Here is a 26,435-nt window from a genome sequence, read left to right on the forward strand (position 1 = left end):
CGACCCGGGTTCGATTCCCCATTCCCCACATGGGTGCAATGTGTGAAGCCCATTTCTTGTGACCCTTGCCGTGATGTTGTTGGAATACTGTTAAATGCGGCGTAAAATCCTACTCACATACTCACTCGACATCCCTATGTCGCCACAGGTGCTGTCCCCCTTCTATGTGTTTCAAGTCTTCAGCGTCTCTATCTGGTATGCTGACGACTACACCATCTACGCCAGCTGCATCGTCTTTATCTCCAGCCTCTCCATCATCATTACCATCTACCAGACGAGGAAGGTAAGCTCTCCTTCATCATCACAATCATCATCATCATCATTACGATCATTTCCAGGACGCGGAAAGTAAGGACCTTCTTTATCGCTATTGCGTCATCATCATCATCATCATCCTCATCCTCATTTCCAAAACGAAGAGACCCGTGAAGATCGGGGTTAGAAGTGTTCTTCAGCAACCCATGTTTTGACTAAAAGGTAGGCGACTAAGGGGATGGTAGACTTGGTCGGACACATGTCATAAACAAAGACCCGTGAAGGTCGATGGTTAGAACGCTGTTGATCACATTGGATTGTCGTCCAGACTCGATTATTTACAGACCGCCGTCATATAGCTGGAATATTGCTGAGTGCGGCGTAAAACTAAACTCACTCACTCACAAAAGGCGATGGAAGGTTGATGCTCATGCTGTTAATCACTGGATTGTCTGGTCCAGGCTCTATTATTTACAGACCGCCGTCATAAAGCTGGAATATTGCTGAGTGCGTCGTTTAACAACAAGCAAAAATACAAGACGAGTAAAGTAAGGACCATCATTATCTTTATCGTTATTGCTTCTTCTTTTCAATACGTATTCGTCTTCATCATCTTTTCAATAAATCCACCATCTTCATCATCATCTGTGTCATCACCATCAAGAAATCATTTCATCATCATGCCCAAACACCAGACGTAAGCGGTGAAGTAACATCTAGTCTCCAACATATCTTCTGAAAAATATTCATCAAACATAAAATATGTCGTCCTGAGATCTGAAGCTGAGGAATTCTAGACTTGCCACATTTTCATCTTGCGCCTTTCTTGGATATAACTTCAAAGTCTGTACGACAGACTAGCGGTGAGCGTGAAGCGCCCGTTAAATCACCAACATATGTTTGCTGACAAAGACAAAACTTTTAGCCAGAACGCAATAGGCATCAGTTTGAAGCACCACGTTCTGAATAAAGGTAAAAGCTTGGTCAGTGCGAATACCGTAACTAGTCATCATCGAACATCGGATGACTCGAAACAATTACATGGGTCCCTTCAACAAAGATGTTAATTTGTAAAGTGAATGGGGAACACTGTTCAAAAGTGGGGGCTGGGTTGAATTGGAGGATGATGAAGTGATAACAGTGGCTAAAAGTCTACCCTCATCGGATGGTGGGGTAGTCCAGTGTTAAAGCGTTCGCTCGTCACGCCGAAGGCCCGGGTTCGATTCCCCACATGGGTACAATGTGTGAAGCCCATTTCTGGTGCCCCCACCGTGATATTGCTGGAATGTTGCTAAAAGTGGCTTAAAACTAAAACTCACTCACCCTCACTATCCTCACTCACTCAATGTTGTTGCAGATGCAGAGAGCTCTCCGCAGCACCATCAGCTCCTCAACCATCGTCACCGTGTGTCGTGGCGGGGACGGTAAGTACCATCAGCGTCAACCATTGGTCAGCTCAGCTTGTTATAAGTTCAAACAACTCTCATATCGGTTCCTTTTATTCGATATCAATGTGTCAATGCCAAAGGATCAGATTACAATTTTACACTTATATCAACAGGCTGTGATGAAAAATGTAATATAACAAAAGACGCCTCAAATACGACTAACTTCATATCCATATGTATATAATAACGATTTCTTACACATTTTATAATTTAATACATACATTATCACGCATGACTATATTTTAGCGTTGGTATTGCTCTGGTTTAGTTCGAAACATTATATTCACATGAAAGGATTGGGCACAAGTTATCTCCCCTACATTTACAAGGATGCGTATTGGCATACTGAACCCCGACCTTCTTCGTCACAAGCAAACATTGTAATTACTACCCACCGTCCTTTTTTCTATGTGTGTACAATCTTTCATTGTGGTGCGGAGTAAAACTAAACTCACTCACTCACTTTCAATGTGGGGTTTTACATTTTAGCGTTCTCTCAAATTATTTATAGAATAAATCACGATAAAGCACTCCCTCCGTGAGTTGATTTTGCTCATTAAATGCCCTGAGATCGTCAGTTAGTTCGTTTCCTAATGCCGCAATCAGCAATATTTCAGGATGAAACCACCCACTCCTTAGGATAGAAACTCCCCTCAGGGTGCAGGCTTATTCTATTGTAATGCACGCTTTAATTCATTTTGATATCTCCTCCTCTCCTGGGTACCAAGCCGGTTTGTTTGTCGTTTAACGCCACTCTCAGCAATATTCCAGTTATATGGTGGCGGTCTGTAAATAATCGAGTCTGGACCAGGCAATCCGGTGATCAACAGCATGAGCATCAGTCTGCGCAACTGAGATACGATGACAATCATCGACCGTGTCAGCGAGCCCGACCACCCGATCCCGTTAGTACCCTCTAACAAGAATGGGTTGCTGAAGACTAGTTTTTACCCGGATCCAGCCTGTATATGTGTACATTTATCTAATTATCTTTAAGGTAGCGTAAATCTAGAATAATGGGTTAAATATTATTTATCAAACTGTCATATTCGTGTTTCAGTGTACGAAGACATATCGTCAGAAGACCTTGTGCCTGGTGACGTCATAGAGGTGCCTCGACACGGCTGCATGATGCAGTGTGACGCCGTCCTCATCAACGGCAACTGCATCGTCAACGAGAGTATGCTGACAGGTAGTGTACAGAAACTACTGTGTAGTTATATCGGATACAGTACTGTTACAGGCTACAGTGTTACAGGTGCCCGGGTAGGAGAAGCGAGGTTACAGGGTAGGAAACACAGTATAACAAGTTACAGGGTAGGTCTAGTGTAGCAATGAGTGAGTGAGTTGGGTTTTACGCCACTTTTAGCAATATTCCAGCAATATCATAGTGGGGGACACCAGAAATGGGCTTCAAACATTGTACCCATGTGGGGAATCGAACCTGGGCATTCGGCGTGACGACTGACTGACTGACTGACTGACTGAGTTTAGTTTTACGCCGCTTTTAGCAATATTCCAGCAATATCATAGGCGGGGACACCTGAAATGGGCTTCAAACATTGTACCCATGTGGGGATTCGAACCCGGGTCTTCGGTGTGACGAGCGGACGCTTTAACCACTAGGCTGACCGACTGGCCGTGACGTTTTACGCCGCTTTTAGCACTAGGCTACCCCACCAACATGGGCGTGACGAGGGGACGCTTTAACCAATGGTTACCCCACCGCCCTGGGCGTGACAGCACGCTTGTAACCACTAGGCTACCCCACCGCCCTGGGCGTGACGAGCGAACGCTTTAACCACTAGGCTACCCCACCGCCCTGGGCGTGACGAGCGGACGCTTTAACCACTAGGCTACCCTACCGCCCTGGGCGTGACGAGCGGACGCTTTAACCACTAGGCTACCCCACCGCCCTGGGCGTGACGAGCGAACGCTTTAACCACTAGGCTACCCCACCGCCCTGGGCGTGACGAGCGAACGCTTTAACCACTAGGCTACCCCACCGCCCTGGGCGTGACGAACGAACGCTTTAACCACAAAGCTACCCCACCACCCCTCTAGTGTAAGAGGGTTACATGTTACATAGCAGGAGAAACGGTTGTCCATGTTCCAATGTAAGGACGCATTATTACAGGCTACAATGTGGGGACATGGGTACAATGTTACACATTGCAACCGGTTATTGATTCAGGTTACAGGGTAGGTGTCACGGTGTTTTAATTTAGGGGAGACATTTTAGGGAAAACAATGGGTTTGCTTTTACGGTATATTTATAATGGGGTTTGAACAAGAAATAATCAACAACTGGTAAAAGACATGCATCTTATTTTGTACGACTACTAGTACGAATATTTCGAACGTATGTGTTAGGTCTGAAAGAAGCGCTTATTCGTCAATAAGGAAATGAGTTTCATGATCACAAAGGAAACGATGTTGTCCTCCTAAATAACTTTTGATATACAATCCCCGTGTTTCTGTAATATCTGTCTAGGCGAGAGTGTGCCTGTGACCAAGACGCCGCTCCCCAACCCCCTGCACGCCTCCAGCCCGGAGGCAATGTTTGACATCAAGAAGCACTCCCGTCACATCCTCTTCTGTGGCACTCACGTCATCCAAACTCGCTACTACGGCAGCCGTAGAGTCAACGCCATTGTCCTCAGAAGTGGTAAGCGTGATTGAGTGAGTTTTGTTTTACGCCGTTTTTAAGCAATATTCCAGCAATATCACGGCATGGAAGTGGTAAGATGAATACAAAATTTCAGATCTAACTTGACACTGGTAGGTAGCGCAGGAAACGAAGTTTCAAAGATGTATCTTCAATGTATTGTAAATGATCGTTGAAAGTAAGATCGCCTCGGCCTTTTACGCAAATCCGGTCATTGGATATATTTCCTACTCTATTTCCGTTCCTCTCAAACATCCTTAGTCCAACTTTTGCTAAAACGTTGCGTGTTTGTTTGAAGGTATAGACTGGAACCTCTTCAACTGAGTAACTCGCAACCTATTTCACTGTGATGCATTGCTTCTGTGCCTATTTTCAAGGTTTCCTTACGGCTAAGGGTGAGTTGGTTCGTTCCATCATGTTCCCGAAGCCGGTCGACTTCAAGTTCAACAGGGACACCTATTGGTTCATCGGTATCCTTGGTTTCATCGCATCACTGGGTTTCATCTACACAGTAGTATTGATGGTGAGTGTAGGAGTTTCTTTTTGAAACGAAGAAGTTCATTCCGTATAAAATGTAACATCTCTTTTGTTAAAAACATATAAACTTAACCACGAAGACCCATGCTTGTCGTAAGAAGCGACTAATGGGACCGAGTTATCAGGCTTGCTGACTTGGTTGACACATGTCATTGTCTCCCAATAGATCGATGCTCCTGCTGTTGATCACTGGGTTGTCTGGTCCAGACTTGATTATTTACAGACCGCCACCATATAGCTGGAATATGCTGAGGGCGGCGTGAAAAGAAGGCTATCGATGTTTATTCATATATATAGTATACTAAGATACTTTAAATGTTAACTGTGCCCCATCTTGTCTTTGTCTATGTGAGTGAGTGAGTTTAATTTTACGCCGCACTCAGCAATATTCCAGCTATATGGCGGCGGTCTGTAAATACTCGAGTCTGGACCAGACAATCCAGTGATCAACAGCATGAGCATCGACCTGCGCAATTGGGAACCGATGACATGTGTCAACCAAGCCAGCGAATCTGACCACCCGATCCCGTTAGTCGCCTCTTACGACAAGCATGGGTTACTGAAGGTTCATTCTAACCCGGACCTTCACGGGTCTTTGTTTATGTACCCGATGCTATTGTACTCTTGTACCACCGCTGGCTGGTTGAAGGGCAACAAAGAAGTTGAAGTTTAGCCACAAAGAAACAAACCATTTCTCATGTCCGGAGAACATGAGTTTTTTAGTTTTTTAAACGATTCCTGAAATCCGAACTGATCATTTTATATATGTTACCAATGAACATAAAATAGCGGCATCTAAGACAATTTGTCCACCCAATCCACAAAACGGTCCTGTAAAGATGTGTTTGTTGTCGTAGGTGAGGAACAACGACACCGTGGGAGATATCATCATCCGGACGCTGGATCTACTTACAATAGCGGTACCCCCCAGCCCTCCCGGCTGCCCTCGGTGTTGGCATCGTATTTGCCCAGCAGCGGCTGAAGAAGGCAGGCATCTTCTGCATCAGCCCTCGCGGCATCAACATCTGCGGCACCATCAACGTTGTCTGCTTCGACAAGGTCAGTGTTCATTAAGTGAGTGAGTGAGTGAGTGGGTGGGTGAGTAAGTGAGTGGGTGAGTAGGATCGACGCTTTTAGCAATATCCATGCAATATTCCATTACAAGACATTAGAAATTCTTTTTTTTTTCATTGTTCCCTTGTGGGGATTCGAACCCAGGTCTTAGGTGTGATGAGCGAACGCTTTAACTACAAGGCTACCCCATCGCCTATCGTTCATTGACCAGTGGACATGTTATCTTACCTTCGTTTTAACATATTTTTTTTTTCAAACTTGATTAATTTGATGAAATTAGACATGTCAACTTTATTTATTAGAATTGGAATGAATAGGAATTAACAGACGCTATCATTATATAACACTATCATCTATGTAGATGTAAGAAAAATCTTCTTAGTAGATGAAATTATCATCTTCTCAGACGAAAATATCTTTGAGACCGTGCCGCTATTCTGTCTTTGAGTAGGGGTCTCTGCACGCACACTAAAGAACACGTCGTTCAATCCCCATAAACCCTGTGGGTGAGTGTGATTGTAAGCTATGTTTAGCAATAGAAATTGGTTGCTCTCATGAAGGGTATCGAACCCGGTATCTCGGCGTGTGGAGAGAACCCTTTGCCCATTAGGCTACACTGCGACTTGCCAATATTGACGCAATGTTCGTTTTCAGACAGGAACCTTGACGGAGGATGGTATGAAGATGATGGCCGTGGTGCCTTCCTCCAGTGGAGCGTAAGCAGTTGCTTGGCAACCATAAACTAACAAACTAAACACATGGGAGCTCTGCCGTAGTCTCCAGAATCCAATGCAGGTCACAACAGACCACTAAAATGTGGATTGGGTGGCTACATTGTCTGACTGGTCCTGTCCCAACACAGCGCGTTGATTGGATTCGGATGGTTGGATATGTTTGACCTTTCTGGGTGTTCCTTGTACGAAACCAATGTGGACTGTTCCCAATGATATTGACAAAGTTTCCTTGGCCATGACTCAGTTATTTATAGATCATGGATATAAGGTTAGCGGTGTATAATATGGTATTATACGACTTTCACTAGTCTGTGTCACAGTCCCTGAACCACATTATTTTCCCCACTGCCAAGCTCTCTCTGCAGTGCTAAAGCCCTAAATAAAGTAAGTCTAGATCTGAATCTCGGGTCTCTCTGGGGCTCCTTTTCAATTTAAATGGGCTTGTTTGTTACTATCAAAATTATATATATTCAGAGACTAAGTATCAGTATCAAGTGATGAAATTGACATCACCTTTAAATTAAAATTAGAACTTGTCCCTAAAGTGTCGTGTCTCACACAGAGGAAACTACGATTATAACGAAGTTCGGTATGTGCATTTCGACATGTGTTCAACAAAGAAACTCACAGCAAGAGGTGCTCTATTTCCTCAGGTTCAGAGACGAAATTCGCAACATGAGCAAGTTACACAATCCGCAGATCGTCAGTGCCATGGCAACCTGCCACTCTCTCACTATTATAGATGGTCACGTGGCTGGAGACCCCCTGGATCTCATCATGTTCGAGGCTGTTGATTGGGTGAGTTACTCCCCAAGTGTCGACTGGTTTCTTTATTTTTACGAACGCTTCAAAATATTGCTGACCCACGGTTACTCCGCCTGTTGTGTCGAATGATAAGTGTCGTATTATAGCAACAATGCTGATGCTGCGTTAAGCAATATCCACTCACTAACTCACACCTCCCCTTGGGCTGTAGTGGCAATCCGGTGAGGTCATTGTATCACCGATTTCTAAGACATGCCTTAAATCCACGCCGACACCCATTTGGTGAATGAGAGTGATTTAGACTTAACGCCGGTTTTAATATCATCAGTGAACCACCCATCCATGCAGGCACATCCATCCATCCATACACCCACCCACCCATCCATCCATCCATACACCCACCCATCCACCCATCCATCCGCCCAACCCATCCATCCATCCATCCGCCCAACCCATACATCCAATCCTCCACCCATACGTTCATACACCCACCCACCCATCCATCCATCCATCCATCCGCCCGCCAACCCATCCATCCATCCATACACCCACCCATCCATCCATACATCCGCCCACCCCCATCCATCCATCCATCCATCCGCCCGCCAACCCACCCATCCATCCATACACCCACCCACCCATCCATCCATCCATCCATCCGCCAACCCATCCATCCATACATACACCCACCCATCCATCCATACATCCGCCCAACCCATACATCCACCCCTCCACCCATACATTCATACATCCACCCACCCATCCATCCCATACATCTGCCCAACCCATACATCCAACCCTCCACCCATACATTCATACATCCACCCACCCACCCATCCATCCATACATCCGCCCAACCCATACATCCAACCCTCCACCCATACATTCATACATCCTCCCACCCATCCATCCATACATCCGCCCAACCCATACATCCAACCCTCCACCCATACATTCATACATCCACCCACCCATCCATCCATACATCCGCCCAACCCATACATCCAATCCTCCACCCATACATTCATACATCCACCCACCCATCCATCTATCCATCCGCCCGCCAACCCATCCATCCATCCATCCAATCCATACACACATAAATACATACATACATCTGTTCACTGCTTACTCTGGCACCCACTCACTCATCCAGACATTCAACCATCTACGAACTAAACCATTCACCAACTCACTTATTCACTGACCCACCAACACATTCATCAAGCTCACCCATCCGACCACTCACTCACTCATCGACCAGCCCACCAATTCTTCTACTAACTCACCCATTCACTCACTTACTCATCGACCAGCCCACCAATTCTTCTACTAACTCACCCATTCACTCACTTACTCATCGACCAACCCACCAATTCTTCTACTATCTCACCCATTTAACTTCTCATCGACCAACCCACCCACTCACCCATTCACACTTACATCGACCAACCCACTTCTACTTACTCATCGACCAGCCCACCAATTCTTCTACTAACTCACCCATTCACTCACTTACTCATCGACCAACCCACCAATTCTTCTACTAACTCACCCATTCACTCACTTACTCATCGACCAACCCACCAATTCTTCTACTAACTCACCCATTCACTTCATACTTACTCATCGACCAACCCACCATTTCTTCTACTATCGACCAGCCCACCATTCCTTTCTACTAACTCATTTACTACTTACTTACTCATCGACCAACCCACCAATTCTTCTACTAACTCACCCATTCACTCATTCACTCACTCTACTCATCGACCAACCCACCAATTCTTCTACTAACTCACCCATTTACTTACTTACTCATCGACCAACCCACCAATTCTTCTACTAACTCACCCATTCACTTCACTTCTACTCATCGACCAACCCACCAACCTTTCTACTAACTCACCCATTCACTCTTCTTACTCATCGACCAACCCACCAATTCTTTCTACTAACTCACCCATTCACTCACTTACTCATCGACCAACCCACCAATTCTTCTACTAACTCACCCATTCACTTCTACTTACTCATCGACCAACCCACCAATTCTTCTACTAATCCTCACCCATTCACTCACTTACTCATACTCATCGACCAATTCACCAACTCACCCATTTCTACTCAACTCACCCATAATCACAACGTATTTACTCACTCTACTCATCGACCAACCCACCAATTCTTCTACTAACTCACCCATTCACCAATTACTTACTCACGACCAACCCACCAATTCTTCTACTAACTCACCCATTCACTAACTTACTCCATCGACCAACCCACCAATTCTTCTACTACCCATTCACCAATTTCATTTCTTACCATCTCACCCACCACAATTCTTCTTACTCACGACCAACCCATCACTAACTCACTTACTCACTTACTCACCACCCACCACCAATTCCTTTTCTACTAACTCACCCATTTTACTTACTCATCGACCAACCCACCAATTCTTCTACTAACTCACACCCATTCACTCACTTTACTCATCGACCAACCCACCACCCATACTAACTCACCCATTTACTTACTACTCATCGACCAACCCACCAATTCCTTTCTACTAACTCACCCATTCACTCACTTACTCATCGACCAACCCACCACAATTCTTCTACTAATCCCTCACCCATTCACTTACTTACTCATCGACCAACCCACCAATTCTTTCTACTTCATTCACTACTTACATCACCCACCATTCACTAACTCACTTACTCATCGACCAACCCACCAATTCTTTTCTACTAACTCACCCATTCACCACTTACCATCGACCAACCCACCTCAATTCTTCTACTCAACTCACCCATTCACTCACTTACTCATCGACCAACCCACCAATTCTTCTACTAACTCACCCATTTATTTCACTATTTCACTCATCATCGACCAACCCACCAATTCTTCTACTAACTCACCCATTCACTCACTTACTCATCGACCAACCCACCACCTCTTCTACTAACTCAACATTCTACTTCACTTCGACCTACTCATTTCTTGACCAACCCACCAATTCTTCACTAACTCACCCATTCACTCACTTACTCATCGACCAACCCACCACCTCTTTCTACTAACTCACCCATTTACCTCACTTCGACCAACCTACTCATCGACCAACCCACCAATTCTTCTACTAACTCACCCATTCTACTAACTTACTCATTCACTCACTTACTCATCACCAACCCACCAATTCCTTCTACTAACATCGATCCCACCACCTTTCACTCACTTACTCATTTCGACCTATCGACCAACCCATTAATTCTATTAACTCACCCATTCTACTATCGACCAACCCACCACCTTTCGTACTCAACTCACCCATTCACTCACTTACTCATCGACCAACCCACCAATTCTTCTACTCAACTCATTCATTCACTTCTACTCATCGACCAACCCACCAATTCTTTCTACTAACTCACCCATTCACTCACTTACTCATCGACCAACCCACCAATTCTTTCTACTAACTCACCCATTCACTCACTTACTCATCGACCACCCACCAATTCTTCTACTAACTCACCCATTCACTCACTTACTCATCGACCAACCCACCAATTCTTCTACTAACTCACCCATTCACTCACTTACTCATCGACCAACCCACCAATTCTTCTACTAACTCACCCATTCACTCACTTACTCATCGACCAACCCACCAATTCTTCTACTAACTCACCCATTCACTCACTTACTCAACCCACCAATTCTTCTACTAACTCACCCACCACTTCTACTCATCGACCAATTCTTCTACTAACTCACCCATTCACTCACTTACTCATCGACCAACCCACCAATTCTTCTACTAACTCACCCATTCACTCACTTACTCATCGACCAACCCACCAATTCTTCTACTAACTCACCCATTCACTCACTTACTCATCGACCAACCCACCAATTCTTCTACTAACTCACCCATTCACTCACTTACTCATCGACCAACCCACCAATTCTTCTACTAACTCACCCATTCACTCACTTACTCATCGACCAACCCACCAATTCTTCTACTAACTCACCCATTCACTCACTTACTCATCGACCAACCCACCAATTCTTCTACTAACTCACCCATTCACTCACTTACTCATCGACCAACCCACCAATTCTTCTACTAACTCACCCATTCACTTACTTACTCATCGACCAACCCACCAATTCTTCTACTAACTCACCCATTCACTCACTTACTCATCGACCAACCCACCAATTCTTCTACTAACTCACCCATTCACTCACTTACTCATCGACCAACCCACCAATTCTTCTACTAACTCACCCATTCACTCACTTACTCATCGACCAACCCACCATTCTTCCTATTCTCACCCATTCTACTTAAACTCATCGACCATTCAATTCTTCTACTAACTCACTTACTTACTCATCGACCAACCCACCAATTCTTCTACTAACTCACCCATTCACTCACTTACTCATCGACCAACCCACCAATTCTTCTACTAACTCACCCATTCACTCACTTACTCATCGACCAACCCACCAATCCTTCTACTAACTCACCCATTCACTCACTCACTCATCGACCAACCCACCAATTCTTCTACTAACTCACCCATTCACTCACTTACTCATCGACCAACCCACCAATTCTTCTACTAACTCACCCATTCACTCACTTACTCATCGACCAGCCCACCAATTCTTCTACTAACTCACCCATTCACTCACTTACTCATCGACCAACCCACCAATTCTTCTACTAACTCACCCATTCACTCACTTACTCATCGACCAGCCCACCACCCTTCTTCTACTAACTCACCCATTCACTCACTTCTACTCATCGACCAACCCACCAATTCTTCTACTAACTCACCCATTCACTCACTTACTCATCGACCAGCCCACCAATTCTTCTACTAACTCACCCATTCACTTACTTACTCATCGACCAACCCACCAATTCTTCTACTAACTCACCCATTCACTTACTTACTCATCGACCAACCCACCAATTCTTCTACTAACTCACCCATTCACTCACTTACTCATCGACCAACCCACCAATTCTTCTAACTCACACCATTTCACCACTTACTCATCGACCAACCCACCAATTCTTCTACTAACTCACCCATTCACCAGTTCTTCTACTTACCATTCATCGACCATCGACCAGCCCACCAATTCTTCTACTAACTCACCCATTCACTCACGCTTACCTCATCGACCAGCCCACCTCAATTTTTCTACTAACTCACCCATTTACTTACTCATCGACCAACCCACCAATTCTTCTACTAACTCACTCACCCATACTTACTCATCGACCAACCCACCAATTTTTCTACGAACTCATTCTCATTCTTCCACCTTCACAAACAAATCCACACATACAATCACTTATCCGTCAATGCACCCATTGTTCTCAGATTGGTCTGAGCGCCCATTCTTCCACCAGCTCACCCATCCGAGCACTCACCAACTCGCTCCATGTTTCAGGTGTTGGAGGAGCCTGGTGAGGAGGAGACAAGGTTTGACATGATGGTGCCCACCATTGTTCATCCCCGAACCAGGAACAACTCCGTTCCAGAAGACGACAGTCAGGTAAGAACAACAAATCTTAAGGTGTTTCAGCCAGGGAAAGGATGACAGTTCATCTCCTCCATTCTACGACAATGTTGTTCATATATCAGCTTCATAAGTTAAGCGTGGAGAGTCCTTGGATGGGTGACCGTGTTTGCAGCTTGACTTCTGAGAGTTTTTAGGACTTCAGTCCTTCCCCACAACGAAGCACATGTGATTGATTCATGTGGAATCACCTTAGGCAAGTGAATTTGTTTTTGCCTCTGTTCACCCAGCAGAAAATGGGTACCCGGTGGGATAAGGCATGTGACTGTGAGCATGCACAAGTGTGTGGGAACGGGCGCTTTATAAATGGCCATTATTATTTAGTATTATTATCTTGTCATATACTGGTGGGGATAATCACAACACTCCACCCGACCAGACAACAGTCAGGAACAACAAAGCTATGGGGCATTAAGCTGTAGTCTCTTACGTGTACATTAATGATGTTCCCATATTTCTTCCCATCACCGCATGTTTAACTATTCCAGCCAATGGGAGAAGACATCGGCGTGGTGAGACAGTTTACCTTCTCCTCCAGTCTACAGAGAATGTCGGTCATCACACGGAACCTCGGTGCCAACAACTTTGACCTGTTCGTGAAGGGAGCGCCTGAGATGATCACAAGCCTCTCCATGGCTGAAACAGGTACAGACAAAAGCGTTAAAATTCTGAAAAAGACACCTGCAAGAGTCTAACATTTACTAACCCAAATCTTAGAATGAAATTACAAATGTTGAAAAGAAATCCGATTAAAATACAAATGCTCAAAATGTGTGAATATTTTTTTCGGCAAGATTTATTCATTTTGATTCTTCATTTGGGTGCATTTACTGACATTCAACAAACGTTTATGATGGAACATATTTCATTTCTTTAACGTTTAATTCATAGGATCAGTTTGGATTCAGTTAATGTCGATCATCGTGAAATACATAGTTTCTATCACAAACTGAAGTTGTCTTTGCACAAATCAGTTTCGAGAAGAGACTTAGTTAAGATCGGTTGGAAATACTAGCTTACTTAATCTCTCGGACAGCTTCGTAAATAGGCCAACTGTATTCTGCTTCAGTCCCTGCCAACTTCCACGATGTACTGATGGCCTACACACAGCATGGCTACCGGGTCCTCGCTCTGGCCTGGAAGGCCTTGCCACGGAAACTGAACTATGCCAAACTCCAGAGAATAACGCGGTAACAGCATCAAATATATCCAGATGGCTCAGCATATTACTACTCTGCTGATACGGGGGGGGTAGCCTAGTGATTAAGGCGTTCGCTCGTCACGCCGAAAACCCAGGTTCTATTCCCCACATGGGTTTTTTTAAAAATATTTCACATAAAAATTAATTTTATTTATCTGTTTCTTTTCAGTTTTAGCCCAAATTAATTGAAACAGTCCTGCTAAAAAAATTCAGGGTCTTTCTATTTCAGACACAAAGTATCTGAACGAGTGATAGATGGATAAGACGCTAATACCCAGTGCTTATCGTATAAAATCCGAAAATGAATGATTATCAGACAGTTATTGTCTGCTACCTGTCCTGCCTTAACTCGAATATTTTAACTCACATTGGTTTTAAACAAATCACCCGCTCGGGGTATTTTCTCAATATTCGTTGACAAAGCTGCCAAGTTATTGTCAGTACTGATGCATCGGGATTTAGAACCAGGATATCCCATCTAATATCAAGTCAAGATTAATTTATTTCAAGCCAAACAAAAACGTTGATGCTGAAAACGAACTTGAGTGAAAATAGTTGTACGAGTTATGGCACATTTTCATTTCTGTAAAACTGGAATCTGTTTCTGAGTTGAAAAACTGCAAAAAATCACCAGCTTCTGGGTCGTATCGCCTATTTAAAATTTAGCCGATCGTGCTAAAATTGCATAAGAATTTCTACTAAACTAGTAACGTCACGTGAATTAAAACGTCTAAAATCAGTATGTTTTAGCAGCCATATTCCCCCTGCTCACCATGATTCTCTTTCTCCTAATAATGGATTTCGTATGTAAAGAAAGGCATTGCACTGGGGAGGTGAATCTGGTGCGGTTTACGGTCAAAGGGAGGTAACCGTGTTTGTACAAGAGTTAACTCCCTTGTCTCAACTCCACACAGTGTCCTCTTTTAAAACTTCACACACTACATGTGCTCTCAAGCAAAGGGAGCTAACTACGTACACCAAAGATCAAGAGTAATGTCCCCCTGGTTCAAAGGGAGGTAAGTCAGTGAAAATGGGGTTAATTTATTAAGGTTTAGAGTTACCTCCCTTTGACCATGAACGTCACGATTCCACAAATATGTTCATTATACCGTTGAAGTATTTAGGTAACAGAATTGACCATGTACGTGGGATCAAATGAAAGTGAAATAGTCAGTGCACGGCCCGTGAAACCACACACCCGCCCACTTCGCAAATAATTAGCTCTCTACAAAACACTGAGATGTGTGCGTGAAAGTATTGATTGAGTTGCCTCCCTTTGACCGTTGATGCGCAATTAGATTGATCTAATATTGTGCTCTCGCAGCACTGGATCTACCTCCGCCAAGAAAAATACACAGACATCGTGACTCTTCTTATTGTATGCACGATGGTGTAAATTCAATTGCAAACGTATACCAGTTTGAAAAAAAAACTAGTATTTTTTATATATTTTTCAAAATCAACACATTTCCACTAACTTTATTGTTCACCGATGAAGGTACTGTGCGACGATTTTTATATTTACTTGAAAACTTGCTTTAAAGAACTGTAAGCGAACAAAATAGTGCCTAATATCTAAACGACATAAACATGTATTTACGTGTAAACTGTTGGTATATATTTTGTTATTTTCATTGCACTCAAGAGAAATTGCCGTTGTGCGTGAGTTTCCGTCAAATATGGCTTTCAGTTGAATGTACCAAATCATTGTAATGTATCTATTTTCAGTAACGTTCGCCTTGCTACGATACTCCTCCCATGTAAATTCTAAAATATGATATTGAACTGATGTGTGTGTTATGGTCAAACTACTAATTTTGATCCTTGAAACTGCTATTTGCAACGCTTTGCCGTTGGCATCTCTGCTAATGTGGTACGTGAATCTACTTCGCGATCTCTCCGATACCATCGCAATAACTCACTTGGCGTATTCAACGCCGGTTCTGAAACCGGGTTTGCATTACTGTGGATAATGACGGCCTCACACCGATATGTGCCTTGATTTAAAACTGACTGCAAAGGGCTTTTTACTAAATTGTGAAGTGAAAACGATCAAAACGACAACGAATGAAGTTCCTCAACAAATCATGCACTTTCTCCATAAGTAAGCCATCTTTTCTGTTGACAAGGAAGACTTACATTTACCCTTCATTTACTCCCTTCACCATGGTTCTCAAACACCGTGGGGTGGGGGGTGTGGTGAGTGGTGTGTGTGTGTGTGTTAGTGTGTGTGTGTTAGCCTAATGGTTAACGGGTGTGTGTGTTAGCCTAATGGCTAAAGTGTTCTCACGTCACGCCGAAGACCCGGGTTCGATTCCCCACGTGGGTACAATGTGTGAAGTCCATTTATGGTGTCCCCAGACGTTATATTGCTGGAATATTGCTAAAAGCGGCGTAAAACTATACTCCACTCATTGGATGGAATAAATATGAGGGTTTGGGGTATGTAATCAAATATTGGAACAGCTTACCATACAAGCTCTTCCACAATTTGTGATTTGTCATGTGAGGTCAATACCAGATCCTGAAACCTATATATTCCTGTGATAATCAAAGGCATTCAAAAACAATGGTAATGCCAGCATTAAATCACTGCATGTTAAACCGCAAACAATGTTCCTCTTGTAGGGAGCAGGTGGAGAAGGATCTCAACTTCCTGGGGCTGCTGGTGATGGAGAACTGCCTGAAGCCGGAGACCACCCCTGTCATCCAGACACTACGGGAGGCCGCCATCAGAAACATCATGGTTACAGGTAGGTGTAGCTGGACCACCCCTGTCATCCAGACACTCCGGGAGGCCGCCATCAGAAACATCATGGTCACAGGTAGGTGTAGCCAGACCACCCCTGTCATCCAGACACTACGGGATGCCGCCATCAGAAACATCATGGTCACAGGTAGGTATAGCTGGACCACCCCTGTCATCCAGACACTCCGGGAGGCCGCCATCAGAAACATCATGGTCACAGGTAGGTGTAGCCAGACCACCCCTGTCATCCAGACACTACGGGATGCCGCCATCAGAAACATCATGGTCACAGGTAGGTGTAGCCAGACCACCCCTGTCATCCAGACACTACGGGATGCCGCCATCAGAAACATCATGGTCACAGGTAGGTATAGCTGGACCACCCCTGTCATCCAGACATTACGGGATGCCGCCATCAGAAACATCATGGTCACAGGTAGGTGTAGCTGGACCACCCCTGTCATCCAGACACTCCGGGAGGCCGCCATCAGAAACATCATGGTCACAGGTAGGCATAGCTGGACCACCCCTGTCATCCAGACACTCCGGGAGGCCGCCATCAGAAACATCATGGTCACAGGTAGGCATAGCTGGACCACCCCTGTCATCCAGACACTCCGGGAGGCCGCCATCAGAAACATCATGGTCACAGGTAGGTGTAGCTGGACCACCCCTGTCATCCAGACACTACGGGAGGCCGCCATCAGAAACATCATGGTCACAGGTAGGTGTAGCTGGACCACCCCTGTCATCCAGACACTCCGGGAGGCCGCCATCAGAAACATCATGGTTACAGGTAGGTGTAGCTGGACCACCCTGTCATCCAGACACTCCGGAGAGGCTGCCATCAGAAACATCATGGTTACAGGTACGTGTAGCTGGACCACCCCTGTCTTCCAGACACTACGGGAGGCCGCCATCAGAAACATCATGGTTACAGGTAGGTATAGCTGGACCACCCCTGTCATCCAGACACCCGGGAGGCCATCAGAAACATCATGGTCACAGGTAGGTGTAGCTGGACCACCCCTGTCATCCAGACACTACGGGAGGCCGCCATCAGACACATCATGGTTACAGGTAGGTGTAGCTGGACCACCCCTGTCATCCAGACACTCCGGGAGGCCGCCATCAGAAACATCATGGTTACAGGTAGGTGTAGCTGGACCACCCCTGTCATCCAGACACTACGGGAGGCCGCCATCAGACACATCATGGTTACAGGTAGGTGTAGCTGGACCACCCCTGTCATCAAGACACTACGGGAGGCCGCCATCAGAAACATCATGGTTACAGGTAGGTGTAGCTGGACCACCCCTGTCATCAAGACACTCCGGGATGCCGCCATCAGAAACATCATGGTTACAGGTAGGTGTACCTGGACCACCCCTGTCATCCAGACACTCCGGGAGGCCGCCATCAGAAACATCATGGTTACAGGTAGGTGTAGCTGGACCACCCCTGTCATCCAGACACTCCGGGAGGCCGCCATCAGAAACATCATGGTTACAGGTAGGTGTAGCTGGACCACCCCTGTCATCCAGACACTCACGGGAGGCCGCCATCAGAAACATCATGGTTACAGGTAGGTGTAGCTGGACCACCCCTGTCATCCAGACACTACGGGAGGCCGCCATCAGAAACATCATGGTCACAGGTAGGTATAGTTGGACCACCCCTGTCATCCAGACACTACGGGAGGCCGCCATCAGAAACATCATGGTCACAGGTAGGTATAGCTGGACCACCCCTGTCATCCAGACACTCCGGGAGGCCGCCATCAGAAACATCATGGTTACAGGTAGGTGTAGCTGGACCACCCCTGTCATCCAGACACTCCGGGAGGCCGCCATCAGACACATCATGGTTACAGGTAGGTGTAGCTGGACCACCCCTGTCATCCAGACACTCCGGGAGGCCGCCATCAGAAACATCATGGTTACAGGTAGGTGTAGCTGGACCACCCCTGTCATCCAGACACTCTATAAACTACAAAATATTTGTGAAAATATCAGAACTGTATTGAAACCGACCACACATATCTTTTTTCAAGGAGTGCATATTGACGTTTTCTCCAGGTGACAACATGTTGACTGCCCTGAGCGTGGCCCGGGAGTGTTGTATGGTAGATCCCACAGATCGTATCATCCTTGTCCAAGCCTACCCTCCACAGGCCGACAAGACAGGTCCAGAAATAGAGTTTGTTTTCGCCGATGAGAAGGAAAAGAAATTTGGCAAGGTAAAAATAATATCGAAATTGTTTACGATTCATGAATATTTTGCATGTACTTGTGCTTGCATCGATATATCTTTAAGATCCCACTGGCGGCGGAGAAGCTTTCTTGTTAAAACGGTCCCTTAACACGGGTTCGATTCCCCACACGGGTATTTCTGGTGTCCCCTGTCCTAATATCGCCTAAACATTACAAAAAGCAGAGTAAAACCACATTCACTCACTCACTCGCTGAAACAAGTTTTGGTATAAGCCCTTTGGTTTCTGTCTCATTCAGTTGATCAACTTTCTTATTGCTTATGTTTTTGGTTTCGTTGGTCAACCAAAACATGTTCAGTCCCAATTTCGCACGGATCCTGTAGCCTGCTACCACTTGCATTGTTTACAGTGATAACTCAAGGATTGGTTGGCTTAGAGTCAGCATATGGTCAGCTAGTTTCCTGTCGCCATGTTAAACTGCGACACGTGACCTAATTGGGTTAGCACTGCCCAAACTGGCTGTAGTCGGGACCAGTACAAGCAACCACACACACACAGACGCGCGCACGCACGCAAACGTATAGGCACATACACACGCACACACAAACGCTTAATAGCATAAACATCTCCAGCGATTTGTGCAATGATCTTGAAGACGACATTAGACCCAGTTTCACCTTTCACTGGAACAGAATTCAACGTCAAAGAGAGGAATAGTATCGAAAAGCTTGGTGTTTTTGTGCATTTTATTATATCGTTGGACATTTTTCTTAGCATGTTATCTTTGGCAATCTTTGTACTAAAAAGAAGTAAATCATATGTACATTCTGACACACTATAGTTTCTTACCTGTTTTAGTGAGTGTTTTTGTTTTCACGCCACTGATCAACAATATGTCCCCTCCGCTGCATGTTATTGATGCTGCATGGAACGACATTCATACCCCTGAAGATCTGGGTTAGAATATTGATCTTCAGTAGCCCGTGCTTGTCGTAAGAGGCGACTAACGGGATCGGGTGGTCAGGCTCGCTGGCTTGGTTGACACTTGTCATCTGTTCCCAATTGCGCAGATCGATGCTCCTGCTGTCGATCACTGGATTGCCTGGTCCAGGCTAGATTATTTACAGACCGCCGCCATATAGCTGGAATATTGCTGAGCGCGGCGTAAAACTAAACTCACTCACTCACCCTATCTTCCAGGATTCCATCGCCCTACAGATGGACAACGACAGTTTCCGCTTCGCTCTGACGGGGAAGTCCTGGGCTGTCATAAGACAGCATTTCCCCGACCTGATGTCGAAGGTAGGGCGTAGTGTGTTTTAGTTGACTTTTTTACTATTCTTTCATCACTGCTCCATCTTGGCGGAATCCGGACCAGTGGTAACATCAGACCATTGGTCCAAGCAAGCCACGGAGTCACAAAGCCTGGATCTCCATTCACAAAGCGTCCGTAGCAATACGGCATTCGTAAGCCCATAATAAACGTTAGAGTTACGACAGGCCGTAAAGCTACGACGGCTTTGTGGATCGGCACCCTATTTGATCAATAAAGGAATCAATGACACACACGAATAATGCACATCGGTGTTAGGGCACATTTGAGTGACAGATCCTACCACATTTTACAACATTCGTAAGCCCATGGTAAAGCTTAGAGTAACGACAAGTCGTAATGCTACGAGCCTTTATGGATCGGGACCCTGACTGACTTAGGGGTCTAATGTGCATCAGTGTGAGGTAACAGATGACGGATCCTGCTACTTTTTACGATATCGCAACGATTGCTTTACGGCTTTGTAAACTGGGATCAAAGTTTTGGTTTCCTTAGCAACGAGCATGGTGATCCCTGGAACGTACACCTGCAATAGTGAAGAATTCTAATTTGTTTCACATATGCTTGGGATTGGTCCTCAGTGACCTTCGTCTACCATAGTCATCATCCCCATAATCCTTGTTTAATTTCATCACATCTGAGGTCATTGATTGCATATAAACGTCAGGAATTCAATGGTCTTTCTCGACAGTAGTTTGAATCAGTAAACCTGAAACATCAGTCGCTGTGCACAATTGTGAATGGTTAACAATAGCATGGTTTGAGTCTGAGAAAAAAGTCTGATATGTTTATTCCAGAAGTAGGATTATGATCCTTCTTTACGTAATGTGTTGATCAAAAAATGTGCATCAAACAATAAGCTTTATGCATGACAAGACTGAAAAATTGGTGATATGTGTTAGGAACAGAAAAAACTGCCCAACTAAATGTGAACCTCTTATGGGTTAACCTGGGAACAAACTATACATGGCAACCTGTTAATGTATAAAGTTATGGACTATTCAGATCGTCGTCAAGGGGACTGTCTTTGCACGCATGGGACCAGAGCAAAAGGCGCAGTTGGTGGAGAGCTTGCAGGCATTAGAGTGAGTCTTTTCTTTTGCTGTATCTCATTCCTGTTTAGGGGCGGTGGGGTAGCGTTCACTCGTCACGCCGAAGACCCAGGTTCGATTCCCCACATGGGTACAATGTGTGAAGCCCATTTCTGGTGTCCCCCCGCCGTGATATTGCTGGAATATTGCTAAAAGCGGCGTACTCACTCACTCACTCACTTTCCAAATAAATAACACTACTTCCGTTTGTTGTCTGTGTGTTACAATAACTTTTACTTTCGAGTATATTTTATTGATATATATTTGATTTAACGGATTGAAGTGATTACGTTTGAAATTAGTTTCTAATTCCTTACTACGTGTCAGTTATAATTCTGAAAACGTAACATTTTGGAGAAATAATGCTTGGAACGATGGCATAGGTATGGTTTGGGGCAAATAATACAGATTTGTTGCTTGATGTTACAAAGAATACACAATTAAAACATGACATATTTTAAATAATTCAAATCCTATTTTACCAGTTACTATGTCGGAATGTGTGGTGATGGGGCTAACGACTGCGGAGCACTGAAAACAGCCCATGCCGGCATATCTCTGTCGGAGGCTGAAGCTTCTGTAGCCTCGCCTTTCACGTCCAAGAAGCCCACCATCGAGTGTGTGCCTAATGTCATCAGGTAGGTAGCCTACATAGGGCCTGGTCTAACGCATGTAAAGACCGTGGGGTAGCCTAGTGGTTAAAGCGTTCGCTCGTCATGCTGAAGACCCGGGTTCGATCCCCCACATGGGTACAATGTGTGAAGCCCATTTCTGGTGTCCAAAAATATTGCTAAAAAGCGGCGTAAAACCATACTCACTCACTCTAACGCATGGATGATACATTAATGATATGAATACATCAATGATATGAATACATCAATGATATGAAAACATTAATGATATGAATACATTAATGATATGAAAACATTAATGATATGAAAACATCAATGATATGAATACATCAATGATATGAAAACATCAATGATATGAATACATCAATGATATGAATACATCAATGATATGAATACATTAATGATATGAATACATCAATGATATGAATACATCAAGGTGAGGTGAGGTGAAATCGGGTTTAACGTCGTGCTTGAGAATATTTCGCTCATATGACTACGTGCTTGCGTGTGTATGTGTAGGTGCGGCTGCTTGTACTAGCCCAGACTTAAGCTGGTTTTATAGTGCTAGCCCACTGAGATACCATGCCGCAGTGAAGCATGAATACCCCACTCAGACACATTAAACTGACTCCGAGCCGACCAGTCCTTGATGTACCCATTAATGCCGAGCGCCAGGCAGGGACCAACAAGTACCATATTTTAACGTCTTTTGGTATGACGCGGTCGGGGATCGAACCCGCGACCTTCCGCTCTCCGGGCGGACGCTCTAACCACTACACCACGGAGGCGGTCTGAATACATCAATGATATGAATACATCAATGATATGAATACATTAATGATATGAATACATTAATGATATTAATACATCAATGATATGAAAACATCAATGATATGAATACATCAATGATATGAATACATCAATGATACGTGTATCTGTAGTGCAGGATGTCTACTGCATCAAATACCCAGTGCACGTCTCCATGTTGTTTTCAGAGTTATGTGTGGCACTCGTCACTGTTCTGCCACGCATTAATAATTCCAGTGCAAGAATTTTCCGGTTGGGTGTTGTATCAGATCAGTGTTGCGACGTCCATTCCGAAATAGTAACCACAACATTATACTTAATGCTTTTATGTTTGTGAGGTGTAAATACTTTGATCAGGTATCACTGGTCCCTGTGTGTGTTCTCTAGTCCCTGAACAACATTATATTTCCCTTCAGCAATACTAAATCCTCAAATGAAGCAAGTCTAGATTTCCTCAAGTTCACCCATCTCACTGGGGCTCCATTTCAGTTTAAAAGGAATTGTTTGTTTCTACTGGATTTATATTCAGAGACAAAGAGTAAGCCTATGTGTTCTCATGCATTGATGATCGCAACTTTCATCAGTGCTCAAATTACGCATGCATACTCTGTATTCCATGATTTAAACTGCATTATTTCTGCATGATTTTGCAGCATAGCTGCACTGCATCAATTGCCAGATGACCTTTTGGTGCATGGTTTCAGGCAGGGCCGAGCGGCGCTCGTGACATCCTTCGGAATCTTCAAGTTCATGGCGTGTTACAGTCTGACGCAGTTCATCTCAGTCCTGCTCCTGTATTGGGTCAGCTAGATGGCATTGTATTATCTGGTTTATGTACATCAGTGTAGACCTGTGAAGATCCGGGTTAGAATTGGTCTTCAGCAACCCATGCTTGTCATAAGTGGCGACTAACGGGATCAGGGGACGGCCTTGCTGACTTGGTTGACACACGTCATCGTATCCCAATTGCGCGGATCGATGCTAATACAGAAAATCACTGGATTTTCTGGTCCAGGCTCGATTATTTACAGATCGCTGCATATAGCTTTAGAGTTGCTTAGTGCTGCGTTAAACCCATGCTTGCCGTAAGTGGCGACTAACGGGATCGGCCTTGCTGACTTGGTTGACATATCATCGTATCCCAATTGCGTAGATTGATGTTCATGTTGTTGATGACTGGACTGTCTGGTGCAAACCTGATTATCTACGGATCGCCGCCATATATCTGGAACACTGATGAGTGCGGCGTTACACAACAGACAAACAAACTGCATATATGTCAGGTGGATTGTAGTTGAATGGCCCTCTGTTTCATTCAAGATATCATAGTGGCATGTTGACAGAAACGGGCGAGGGCGGTTGGGTAGTCGAGTTGTAAAAGTGTTCACTCATCACGCTGAAGACCCGGGTTCGATTCTCTACATGAGTACAATGTGGAGACCCCCGCAATGGTATTGCTGGAATATTACTAAAAGCGGCGTAAAACCAAATCCTCTCACTCGGTCGGCCGGTTCGCCAAAACATTAACGCTTTTAGTAGCCAAGTGGTTAAGGTGTAGACTTGTCATTCAGAAGACCAGGGTTTGATTCCATTGCCAGAATTATTGAGAATATTATACAAATTTTAGTTTTCTGGTGAGGTTCATTGATCAGTGGTAACAAATACTTCAGCATGAACACAATCAGATGTAGGAATGCAGTACACTTGATAGACGCTTTAAATGTCAGTATAAGTGTAGTATGTGTAGTTGTAATCATTTTTGTGTCCTCCAGATCGGAGCAAATCTCACTGATGCCGGGTTCCTGGTCATCGACTTGTTCATCGTCACATCTCTGAGTATCACATGTAGGTAACCATGGTAACACTGTCTCCGTCACAGCCCTCAGTACCATTGTTTGTGTAACTGTTATGGTAACACGATCTGCTTTGCAACCATCAGGATCACGGGTAGGTAACCATGGTAACACTGTCTCCCTCTCAACCCCGAGAATTAAGCACAGGAAACCAAAGACGCCAAATTTCACAACATACACAACAGTCAGCCAGTCAGTCAGTCAACAATCGAGAAATCCTGCGACACAAAACCTCTCAAAAGTTTCATCAGTTTCTGTGTGCCCAAGTGGTATTCAACTCAAGGGAGACAATCATTCTCTTATTTCAGCAACCCATGTGGGCGCAAATAGGCCTCATATTGGTCCACGTCGCCCTAAAACTATACAACCAATCAACCAGCAACCCATGGTCGTCGTAAGAGGCGACTAACAGGATCGGGTGGTCAGACTCGTTGACTTGGTTGACACATGTCATCGTATCCCATTTGCGTGGATCGATGCTCATGCTGTTAATTACTGGATTGTGTGGTCCAGACTCTATTATGTTCAGACCGCCGCCATATAGCTGGAATATTGCTGAGTGCGGCGTATCACAACAACAACACCATCAACAAACACTCTCTTCATGTTATCTCCGGGGCAGTGGGGTAGCCTAGTGGTTAAAACGTTCGTTCGTCACGCCGAACATCCGGGTTTGATTCCCGACATAAGTACAACTTGTGAAGCCCATTTCTGTTGCCCCCGCCGTGATATTGCCTTGTTATTGCTAAAGGCAGTAAAACTACACTCACTCACTCACTCACTCACTCATGTTATCGCCCTTGTTTCAGTCGGTCGGACGGGCCCATGTGCGGAGCTGGTGAAGGAGCTTCCGCCGTTCAGTCTATTAGCCGTCGCCCCCATCTTGTCCATACTGACCCAGATGGCCATACAGCTGGGCGTACAGGTGTACTGCTTCCTCCATGTCATGAAACAACCCTGGTAGGTAGCGGAAGATCCAGGTTAGAATTGGTCTTCAGTAACCCATGCTTGTCGTAAGAGGCGACTAACGGAAACGGGTGTTCATGCTCGCTGACTTGGTTGACACACGTCATCGTATCCCAATTGCGCGGATCGATGCTAATACAGAAAATCACTGGATTGTCTGGTCCAGGCTCGATTATTTACAGATCGCTGCTCATAGCTTTAGAGTTGCTTTGTGCTGCGTTAAACTAAGAAATAGCCCGAAATCTCCAGAACAATAATTTCCATTCTTTTAGTATGCATACCCTGAACTTTCCGGTATTTTCTGGCTATGTCCTGATGATGTAACTTGTGCTTTGGATAGATGTAACACAAACTCAAAACATAATTTAGAAAGAACTTATTCTTTGTCGGACTCACTGTTGTCACTGTTGATGTTTTTGTCGTCAGTGTTGAACTTTTGTTGACACGGTTAAATGTGTGTTGACACGGTTGAATGTTTG

At 44.7% G+C, this 26,435-nt stretch overlaps 1 protein-coding gene across 1 annotated transcript in view; it reads left to right on the top strand.

Moving 5' to 3' along the window:
* Window positions 1-26,435, top strand: part of LOC124287285 (polyamine-transporting ATPase 13A3-like) — a 47,409-nt gene that overhangs the window by 14,989 nt on the left and 5,985 nt on the right. Inside the window, 20 exon segments of the mRNA XM_046723784.1 lie at window positions 149-283; window positions 1,613-1,679; window positions 2,764-2,895; window positions 4,198-4,371; window positions 4,749-4,894; window positions 5,766-5,831; window positions 5,833-5,967; window positions 6,637-6,698; window positions 7,370-7,514; window positions 12,984-13,088; window positions 13,601-13,757; window positions 14,182-14,302; window positions 16,942-17,066; window positions 19,141-19,301; window positions 20,475-20,576; window positions 21,613-21,692; window positions 22,184-22,336; window positions 23,842-23,938; window positions 24,910-24,982; window positions 25,800-25,950. Coding sequence (XP_046579740.1) covers window positions 149-283; window positions 1,613-1,679; window positions 2,764-2,895; window positions 4,198-4,371; window positions 4,749-4,894; window positions 5,766-5,831; window positions 5,833-5,967; window positions 6,637-6,698; window positions 7,370-7,514; window positions 12,984-13,088; window positions 13,601-13,757; window positions 14,182-14,302; window positions 16,942-17,066; window positions 19,141-19,301; window positions 20,475-20,576; window positions 21,613-21,692; window positions 22,184-22,336; window positions 23,842-23,938; window positions 24,910-24,982; window positions 25,800-25,950 — 2,387 coding nt within the window.

The sequence above is a fragment of the Haliotis rubra genome, unplaced genomic scaffold (genome assembly GCF_003918875.1).
Source record: "Haliotis rubra isolate DU_JTF1 unplaced genomic scaffold, ASM391887v1 Scf4, whole genome shotgun sequence".
In the NCBI taxonomy this organism is placed as follows: Eukaryota; Metazoa; Mollusca; class Gastropoda; order Lepetellida; family Haliotidae; genus Haliotis; species Haliotis rubra.